We start from the raw sequence: 10507 nt of genomic DNA on the forward strand, positions 1-10507 counted from the left end.
CATTTTCCGCTTCAGATTTTGCTGAGTTGACGATATCCTACAATATAGGCATATAAATCTTGTTGTGTATTGGTAGTTTTTAGCCTGTTTATTGAACTTTATTTCTTACTAAATATATTAGAACTACTGCATAACTGCTCTGCTATAATCTATGCTGTTTGCTTGTTCCATTGGCTCTGTTACGGAGTTAAGTCCTACCTTTTCAGCTGCGGTATAATATGCTGAACTACGAGGAAGATAATGACTCTCTACGCTTACTTTTTGATGGGTACTGATTGTACCTTCAATTAAAAAAGGTTTATCAAAACAGAGTAATGGTTTCATCGCAGGTAGAGGACATGCCCCAGCTACCTCATTTTTTTCCTTGTCATACGAACCAAATGTATCTTCTCTCATCTGCGCTAGCTAAGAATATCTGCATGTTTATAATATAACTGGGAAAGTTCAGCAGGTGCTCTTTTAGTGGAACCGGGTAAGATGGAAGGCCTTATTGAGGTTACATACTGATGCTTTAACACTATTAATAGCTGATAGCTATTATCTTGCTTAGAAGTAAGACGGAGGTACCATTGTCAAACCATTCGTCCTGCGCTTTAAATCATCTATTAAGATCATTATCCATTTCTCCATCAAAGCTTATGGATGTCATGAGTATCTGTTAATCTGTGTGAGAGAGAGAGAGACTTTAAATTCCAATCGCTCTCTCACATTTTAAGATATTTACTGAAATGTCATAGATAGCCACTTCAAGGTGCCAGCCAATATATCTCGTCAGATCATTTAGTATCACAGAAAATGTATTTTACTGTCACTTCTTAATGTGAAAATCACCAGGGCGACATAGTTTGATCTGCTTTTTGACCTTTCGTTACATCCATAGATCAAAATGGTATTTGGATGGTCTGAGAGGCTATGGACTTCACTGACAAGGAAGACCTTAACGTATCTCTTTGATCAGATCGTCCATGTCTGAGGTTCAAGCACTTGCTTTTCAGATTTCAAACCAGGAAACTGACCAATATCATGACCAGCAACTGCATGAAACTCATTATGCAACCCAACCGCAAAGTCATCAGGCTGAGCTCCACCACTTTGGAAATAATCTGCAATCTGCATGGCAGACGAAAAACCATCAAGCACATCAGCTATAAACAACATACCGCCTGGATTTGAGAAATATGACCTGTTTCCCCTATATTTACAACCAAGCACTGTTCTTTTTTTTTGGTGTAAATTGTAAGTAAACAAAAAAACAAAAGGCTACTAGGCCAATAACCTAGTTGCTATTGCTTGCTAGTGAGGTTTGACTCCCATGAGGTTGACTTCTGATTTGTCTTCTTTTTTTTTTGATTGTAGGGGGGCTGCTGAGTGTCAAACACAAGTAATCTGTTGTAGACTGTTATTAATCACAATGCAGTGCAGCTGCACAAGTCATGGTCATGGGTGTGATATCCTTGGCTCCACCGTAGTTCATGTTGGAGTAGTTTTTCACCTTTTCTTTTCTTCATCACTGACAAGAAAAACTTCTAAATCTGTTTATCCTTTCTTTTGGAAATAGATCTATTTATCTTTTAAATAAACAAAGAAATGAAATATAGTCTTCCCACAACTGAAGATTTTAACACAGGTAAGATCAATACTCTAGATGTAATAATCATTAAATCATGAACATGCCTTTTTCAACCGCATATCAAATCATCAGATGACGTCTTATTCTAGATAAATGAAATATAATAATATCACACCATTTTTATTAAAAAGCCATTGAATTAAATGACCCAACTTGGATTCCGGTAGAAGTATTACCTAAATTAAGTACAGCAGCTTTTTAATGATCCAATCCACATAAACTATGCATTTTGAACCAGCGTAGAATAAAAAGATATGGCACTTACATGATTTGCAAGAGACAATCCACTAATAGCTGCAGCTTCCACACTAGACCCAAGTAGCCAGTCACCACAAATTCCTGCCCGCCCATGTGGATCGAAGATACAAGGAATCCCAGGAGTGTTGGTTGGAAGAGCAGCACCCCTAAGAGAACCAAGCATAGAATATCAATAAATCCTTAGCAATCTTATATAAAGATTCCATGAACAACTGTGAGAAAAGAATGAAGCAGACCATAATTGGACTCGTGTATAAAATGGACACTGAAGTGATCCCTTAGACAGTCCAAGAGCAAATTCTACATCGTTAAGCAAGTCCTCCTTTACTTTTTCTGCTGTGACTTTAGGGATATTCTCCTGATGAACATGATAATTTCCATTAGAAAACACCTAAAACATTACCATGGGATTACAATTTCTCAAAAATTCGCAAAACACTAGCATTGCAGGATTATGGATTTTTCCTTGCCATTAATTGTTGTAAAATAAAAGGAAAGATTAGTAAATTGCCAACCTGTGGCACTTTATTCCTTTTTCCATAAGCAGCCGTGCTGAAAAAAGTCCAACACTGAGGCATGTCACTGTGTAAAGGAAAAAGTTTGCTGGTGTTGTTGGCCATCCATGAAAGAGAATCAACACCCTTTACAAAAGCTCCTTCAAAGTCTGTAAAAGCTCCATTATGAGGAATTGAAAGTGGATCTTTAAATGCTGCAAGAAGTGCCCAGACAGCACTCAGTTCCAGCCTCTACAAACACCAAAATTAAGTTGAATCAGAAATATTTGTTTATTCAGTTTGAACGCCTGTTTAACCCTAATAGTTTGTAGTATCAGAATGCTTCCAGTAAGTTGTATCCTTAGAAGCTAAGTACCTTCATCTGTCTTGTTAGCAGTGGCAAGCCAGATGTCGAAAGCAATCGATTTGCACATTTTCCTGGTGATGAAGAACGAGAATGATCAACTATCCTAACATGCATAAAAAATATGAAACACTATTATAGTTAATAATAATTCGAAGAAGGGAAACAATCATATATCTAAATTAAGCAAGTCTACGTGGTCCAATGGTAGTCTGATATGGTTAATCTCAACAAGCAAGCATTCAAACTTCTGCCATGAAGTAGAACAGTAGAAGCACAAAATTGCATCAAGGATTGTACATAAACATCAGTTCATAGCACATCGGAGGTGAAGAGAACAAGGGTCAAGATGAGAATTAAAAAAAAATGATACACTCCTGTAATGTGCATGAAATGTGAATTGTACAGACCTGTTAAAATTACTTTCATCATTATAATGAATTCAAGGAAATAAATTGAAAACAATCTAGACAACAATTTTCAACAGCAGAGGGGCGCACACGTGGGGCTGCATCAACAATTAGCACCTTATTATGATAAAATTGACAAGAAAGAGACTTTGCTGGAAAAATCTCCTTCCCCTTTGAATCTTTTCCAATTATATAGAATACAAGACTTAATTACAGCTATAGAATCTCCTCAATCTAAGCATCAATCTAAGCATCTAATAAATACAGATCTAGCCTAAGAATGGAAAACGAAAATACAGTTCAACCCTATTTACAGCATACAATGAATGTGCTAAATCAGATCTCTCGTTTTCAGCATACAACAAAGATGCTAGCCTGTCGTGTAACAGCTAGCATCGACAAAAATGCCTTGGTTTAAGATAGTTTCATGACTAGTCCAAAGATTGTAGTTAAAATGACTTTAGTTGGGAAGAATGCATGTGTTAGCAATTAAAATTGCAACTTACATGAGGAAAAGCGGAATCTAAAATTAGAAAAAAAAAACAAATGAAATTAGTCTCATTGAAATCATTTTAGTCAAAAGCCACGTATTTAAGTGAAATATGTGCTCATGTCCCACATGCACATGTGATAAACAACACCGCACCAATTTTAACTTAGAGCTTTTAAAACTGAGATCCAATATGGTTTTTAGTCGTGACAAAACTCAAATTCCACTGCTGAGTGGTGAATGGAATTCATGTTGTAGCAGCCAACAAAACCACTCCAGCCAAACATGCCCCATTCCAAGAAACCAGAATGAGTTGTTAAAAAAATGTTTCAATGTATTTTGCACAAGGAAAACATCAGAAATCCTCTTCACCAGTGATGAAGAAACCGAAACCACACTACAGAATCAACAATTATAATAGTAATAATTTGATCACTTAAGATTCTTGATGATACATATAAAAGAAATCCAAGAACATCTATAGTGAAATATAGTTACCATTGTGTGCAATAACTATTGCATCAAAGTGGCCATGGGGTTTCTCCTTCTCAGTTAAATACCACATCCCATTAAATGGCTCAAGCTTACTTATCCAGCAAGGCCTCACAATGTTAACCCAACGATTCTGCACTTGCAGTTGAAATGCTACTTAGAAAAGTGGTAGAGGCATACCAACCTAGCACGGAGTGCTTAAAAGAAGGTATTAAATGAGTCATAGAAAGTCAGTCTTGCTGAATCAACAATTATAATAGTAATAATTTGATCACTTAAGATTCTTGATGATACATAAAACAGAAATCCAAGAACATCTATAGTGGAATATAACTACCATTGTGTGCAATAATTATTGCATCAAAGAGGCCATGGGGTTTCTCCTCAGTTAAATACCACATCCCATTAAACGGCTCAAGCTTACTTATCCAGCAAGGCCTCACAATGTTAACCATACGATTTTGCACTTGCAGTTGAAATGCTACTTAGAAAAGAGGTAGAGGCAATGACAGAAATCGAAGTGCTTTAAAGAAGGTATTAAATGAGTCCTAGAAAGTCAGTCTTGCTGACATTCTTGGTAAATACCATCTATGCACAAATGATTATTTGAAGAGAAGATAAAGTAGAAAAAGATAAACATTGATCAAATTTGAAACTCCAGATTGTTGTTCGCAGTTAGTCTCCTTTGATGCAGATTTATCTGATGTTCAGTATAATATTGTTTTTGATCATTATATTCTAGGACCATTCAACACTTAGTAACTAAGAATGATTTAGACTAACAAAGATTTACAACTTCTAATATGAATTAATTGTTGATGTGGGACCATTGTTATAGTATTCTCAGATTTTCTCCCCCTTCCTGGTCTCATCTGTGAAAAAAATGTTTCCATGCACTAAGATCAATCATTTTCACCATGAATAAACATAGTTACAAACGAAAAGGTAGAATCACTGTATGAACATGTATGTTTCATATGCATGGCCGTGCACTTTAAGGCAAGATGTAAATAGTTTTTTTTTCTGCTGTGTAGAATTACATAAGTTTCATGAGTGAATACAATAAGATCAGAGAAAACAAAACCTCAAAGTCATGCAGTTAAGCATCATTGTGAAGCTGAGTGGAAGGCACCCGTGCTGATTAATAATTTAATAATGCCGACAATCCAGGTTGTATTCCCAATTCATCAATGGAAAGGCAAGTCTAGGACTGAAAGAATTAAGAGACAAGAAACTGGATCTTTTTCACTTCAAACTCATGCAACATAAACTCTATAACTATGATAAGGACATTACAGTGTGCTTTGCCCAAAAAATAAAAAACACTTCTAACCTGGCATAGAATTGAATCTGCAAGGGGACGCATTCCTTTCATGCCTATATATCTTGCAGTAGAAGAAGATATAGGAGTAAAACGACCACCAGCTTCAAGCTCTCCTAACAGCCCCTTCCATTGGCGTACCAACCCTTTCTCCAACCATCTGTCAACCAGCTTCTGAAACCTTGGATCACTTGCAGTAAAGAATTGAGCTGCATGATCAAATACAAGTGGCTGGGGATCAATCATTCTTGTCGCCATCCTACCACCTAAGCCATGCACACCCTAGACAGGACCAGAAAATCCAAGGCAAGTCATTTCTTTCCTGATAATAGAAATAACAACACTAAAATTACAATGATGATGCCCTTACATCTTAATAACCTCAAAATGAATGCTCGCTTTCTAAATTCAAAACAGAAGGAAACAATAGAAGCGAAACCACCGGCAATCAGATATAGATCAACAAAGTTATGTAGCAAGACATTGCAATCGAAATTCGCATCTCAAATATGTTAGTAATTTTTGTTTAAAATAATTTAACATGCAGCAAAAAAAAAATCAATAACTTAGTCGAACATTAAATCTCGTGGTTGGTCGTTTTCAATCATATCTTGATCTCAACATGGCTGTCTGAAATGCTCTGGCTATCCATTAAACGCAGATCTTTTGGATGAAAAAAATGGAATCTTTTCGATTAGCTTAACTTCATAAAGACAAAAATGCACCAAAGACCGATAAAAAAACCTCATTTTTCTTGTTATAAGTTGACGAAAGAAACAAGCCCTAACCGTATCAAAGACCGTGGAACGGATCCCCCTTTCCTCGAGGGTGGAAGCACAGATCAGCCCCGAAATGCCCCCGCCGATGATGGCGACCACGGGGTCCTTGGCCACTGGGGTGGCGAACACGACCTGCTCCTGGGCGAATGACTTCTTGATGACCGACCTCCGGGAGGTCCCGTACGAGCTCTTTCTAGGGTTTCTTCTTCGAGGGGCGCCGCCGCCGCCGACCTCCATGGAGCTCCTCCTTTCGCCGCCGCCGTTCTTGATAGGTCTGGGCTCCGCCGCGCAGATAGTGATTGAGGAACGGGGGATTCTAGGGTTTCGGTGGAGGCGGGGTTTCAAGGGTTTGATGGGTTGGAGGACGAGGAAGGAGCCCAACAAAGAGGCAGTCATGGGTTATAGGAGAGGAAAGGAAGAAGAGAGCGCGCGAGAAGCTCTCCGTCCGCGAGCAACGGCGCTCGCCTAGTGTTGCCATCTCAATCGTCTCGAGGACAACATATACCGCCGCTGGGACACGTGCGTGATTTACCAATGAAGGTTAAAATGGGGAACCCCTTGGTCTATGATTATATACCGGTGCTGAGACACGTGCAATACACGTGATTTACCAGAGAAGATTAAAATGAGGAGCCCCTTGATCAATGATTTATTGCCTTTCCATAAGGAAACTCTTTTCTTGTGCTGCACAAGTCGGTAAGCCAGGTTCACATTGAGCGTGTGAACAATCATTTCGAGGCTTATTCCAAGCATGTCAGTAGTCGACCATACGAAAATATTAGCATTGGTGCGGAGAAAGTCGATGAGTTTTGCTTGATTCTCCTCGTCCAGCTATGAGCCAATCTGCACAGTTTGGTTAGATTCTTCCTTTACATCAACTCTTCAGATGGCTCGCCTTACTGCTTCTTCAGCTCGTCACTCATGTCCAACCTCTCTATCAGCAATGTTTCCACTAGTTTTTTTTCTTTGAATGTGTCCATATAGCATTGACGAGCTAATATCTCGTTGCCTCTGACCTCTCCTACTCCATTTTTTGTGGGAAACTGCATGAGCATATGGTAATAGATACTACAACTCGAAGAGAATTTAGACTAAGCCGACCTAAAATTGCATTATAAGTATAGGAGACTTGGACCACTAGGAAATCCAACCTCATCATGCTTTGCCGAGGCTCATGTCTCATGGTGACAGGTAGGTTGATTACACCCTCCACAGGAACAGAGTCTCTCGAGAACCTGACCAATGGTGAATTGACTTTCTTCACATGTTTAGGAGGTAACTTCATTCTTTAGAAAGAATCGTAGAATAACACATCGGTTGAACTTCCATTATTAACCAAAATTCTTTTTACATCATAATTTGAAATCATAAGAGAGATAACTACAATATCATCATGAGAAGTATAAACTCCTCACAGGTCGGCATCAGAGTAAGAAATAATGTCTACTCAGTAGTGGCCTCTCGAAGTGTTCAGCTCCCCACCAACACCCCCAGTAATAGTGTTGATAACCCCCACCGTTGGCCGGTTATCAATCGACTCCATAGGTGGACGTTGATCCGAGGCAGGTTCTTCTCGACCTTGCCGATTGTTAACATATTGATCTAACCGGCCACATCGTATGAGTGTTTCGAGCTCATCCTTCAACTAGATGCACTCCTTGGTATCATGGTCGTGGTTCTGATGAAATCAGCAGTACTTCTTTTTATCTCTCTTATTTGCCGGCATCTTCATTCTCCAAGGAGCCCGCAAATAACTTTGGCTCTCGATCTCCATAAAAATTTAAGCCATTGGTGCATTGAGAGGAGTATACCTCTCAAATATCAGAAAAGGGCTCTTCAGCCAATGAGAACTTCCTTCATCTCGGTGAGTGTCCCTTCCTGGAGCATCCCTTTTATCTCGTCTCCTCTTGCCACCTTTGTCGGGCCTATCCCAGGCCGAGTCTCGCCAAGATGCCATAGCTTTCTCCATGTTGGCATACTTTTCTGCTCGGTCCAATATCTTTACAAAGTTCGTGCGGAAGCACTTCTCCAAGAAAAACAGAAAATGAGACGACTTCAATCCACTCTTCATGGATGACATCGCGATCGACTGGTCTAGGTCACAAACTTCCAATGTCGCCACATTAAAGCAATTGACATAATCACGGAGGGATTCTCTTTCCCTCTATTTAACGTCGAGCAGAGCATCGGAACCTTGGCACTATCTTCGGCTGCCGACAAAGTACACTGGGAAGAAAATCCAAACTGCTCAAAGCAGTGAATAGAACCAGGTCAAAATTCTAAATACTAGAATCATGCCACTTTGCGAAGGATAGCTCCATGTAGCATCATGAGAGCTTTGCAGCTCTCCAAATGGTCCAGAAGGTCCGAGGTGCCATCATACGGTTTCACTTGAGGCATTTTGAACTGAGGTAGAATCAGCCCTCCATGATCTATCAACAAAAAGGGAGATCAGTAATGAAATTGAGGTCATCATTAAGCCTCGAGGTCTATCCTTTCAATGCCTCAATCTGACGTCCCATCTCCTCGATCTTCCAAACGAGGTCAGCTTCTTGCTTTGAGGCATGCTCTAACCAACAAGGTGATGAATGCCTCAAAATGGAATCTTTGTCGGAATGGGGACTAGGAGCGCGTCGCCTTTTGTCCCAATCAGCATTTCTCTATCAGGTATACCAACTTTGCCTGGAGCATTCGGGACTTTATGGACCCGACTGATGACTAGGGGACGCATTTGGTGCATCAGCTGTCGAGAATGCTGACTTGGTTGAGCAGGCACGGGCTTCTGTTGGTTCATCGTCGTCCATTAGAGCCCTTTAACTACAACAGTCAAGGCCTGCACCTGTTGCACGAGCATATTGAATTGCTCGAGATTGATAGGCACAGTTAGTTGTGGTGGATGTGACGGGTTCTATAAGGAAGCATGTAATGCGGGTTGAGCTTGTCGTTGTGATGCATTAGAAGCTCCATGACTCCCCTGAGACTTCATGGTGATTTGTTAAGTAAGGTAGTCTACTCTCTTCCTTCCTTAGTGTGGGTGTAAAGCCCTTCCTTTAGTGCCAATCTATTGCCACTAGATTCTAGATTGAGGTCGGATTCTGCCTAAAGTGTGCTGAGGTCAGTCAGAACCGAAGATCGGGTGAGACCGAGGTACTCTGAGGTCTGTTGAAAGCGAAATGGAAGACAAAATCAACCTATAAATAAGTCTACTTGCCGGAAGGTTTTCGGCGGAAGACCCTTCGATGGTTAAGTCAGAGATCTAGAACAACAGTGGAAGAAAGAGAATGAGTAGAGACAAATAGTATATTGCTTACGTAAGGGTCCCCAAATTATTCTTATATATAGAGGATGAAATTAGTATCCATTACCTAGTTTATCGGACAATGCTATAATTGCATAATAACAACCGATTGTGTATTAACTGCATAATAACAGCTTGCCATAGTTAATACTTGGCGATAACTGTGCGGATCATGTGTCAATAGTTGTATTGATACAACCATTACTAATGCCATTATTGCCATTTATGCAATGATATTTGGCATCATTCTTGTGCCGGTCAAAAAGGTCGGATAAACCCGAGGTTAGGATACCCAAATTCTCCCCCATCGTATACAAATTTAAAAGTTTAAAAATAATGAGACAAGTGACCATAGCCGTTCATTCCTCTTCGCCTACGCGTCGTAGTGCCAAAACTTTTCCTATTTTACATTTTCAAACTCCCACGCGAGGGGCCGTGCGACATCCATTTCTCCATGGAAGAGAACAGGTCGGCTTGGTAGACTGTAATTTCTTACAGGAAAATGCTTAAAGATCACTCACCAGATCACGACTCAATTCACCAATTAAATGCAAAAATTGTTAATAGATTAAGCGGTAGGTGGGGTCCACTGGTACCATCTGATGTCACCCTGTACTGTGCTAATTCCCAATTAGTACATCAAAACGGGAACTAAACAGTGATCTGACAAGTCCTTGCAGCAGAACTCTTTGGTACGATGCGAAGATATTTAAATAACTGAAATTGCCAGCCACGGAGATAGGCTATGGTAGATCCGGATGCTTCAAGAATGCCGACCACTAGCAAGGAAACTCCAAAACCAAAACCAACTGGGTTTCAAGTGATGATAAGCGATGACATATGAAAGCCAGTCTGAAAGTATTCAAATGGCTGAAACTAAAAATATGGTAGATCCGGATGCATGCCAACTACTAACGAGGAATACCAAATTCAAGATCAAAATCAGTCGGTTTCCAGTGATGATAAGCGAC

The 10507-nt window shown here is 39.9% G+C and overlaps 1 protein-coding gene across 3 annotated transcripts; it reads right to left on the minus strand.

The window, feature by feature from the left end:
• Positions 1-724: 724 nt before the first annotated feature.
• On the minus strand, positions 725-6754 carry LOC103724171 (renalase). Of its 3 annotated transcripts, XM_039114240.1 has the most exons (9): positions 6501-6750; positions 6248-6464; positions 5472-5741; positions 4145-4271; positions 2759-2820; positions 2404-2634; positions 2125-2246; positions 1896-2034; positions 725-1110 (listed from the first exon to the last, which is right to left on the minus strand). In XM_039114240.1, the coding sequence occupies exons 1-9, from the start codon at positions 6632-6634 to the stop codon at positions 955-957; spliced, it is 1458 nt and encodes a 485-aa protein (XP_038970168.1). In that variant the 5' UTR covers positions 6635-6750; the 3' UTR covers positions 725-954. The 3 variants fall into 3 exon arrangements, with proteins under 3 accessions (XP_038970168.1, XP_038970167.1, XP_038970169.1); XM_039114239.1 differs by having other exon boundaries at positions 6248-6749; XM_039114241.1 differs by lacking the exon at positions 725-1110 and adding an exon at positions 1142-1510 and having other exon boundaries at positions 6248-6754.
• Between the last annotated feature and the right edge of the window lie 3753 nt (positions 6755-10507).

This window comes from Phoenix dactylifera, chromosome 16 (genome assembly GCF_009389715.1).
Source record: "Phoenix dactylifera cultivar Barhee BC4 chromosome 16, palm_55x_up_171113_PBpolish2nd_filt_p, whole genome shotgun sequence".
Lineage (NCBI taxonomy): Eukaryota > Viridiplantae > Streptophyta > Magnoliopsida > Arecales > Arecaceae > Phoenix > Phoenix dactylifera.

Bases quoted from the DNA above. Each gene is read 5' to 3' on its own strand.
- LOC103724171 (XM_039114239.1), bottom strand. From the start codon at position 6,634: ATGACTGCCTCTTTGTTGGGCTCCTTCCTCGTCCTCCAACCCATCAAA. The intron at 2,635-2,758 runs GTACTTAGCTTC...TGGTGTTTGTAG, and splicing joins TGCTAACAAGACAGATGAAG to AGGCTGGAACTGAGTGCTGT. The intron at 2,035-2,124 runs GTCTGCTTCATT...TGGTTCTCTTAG, and splicing joins TATACACGAGTCCAATTATG to GGGTGCTGCTCTTCCAACCA.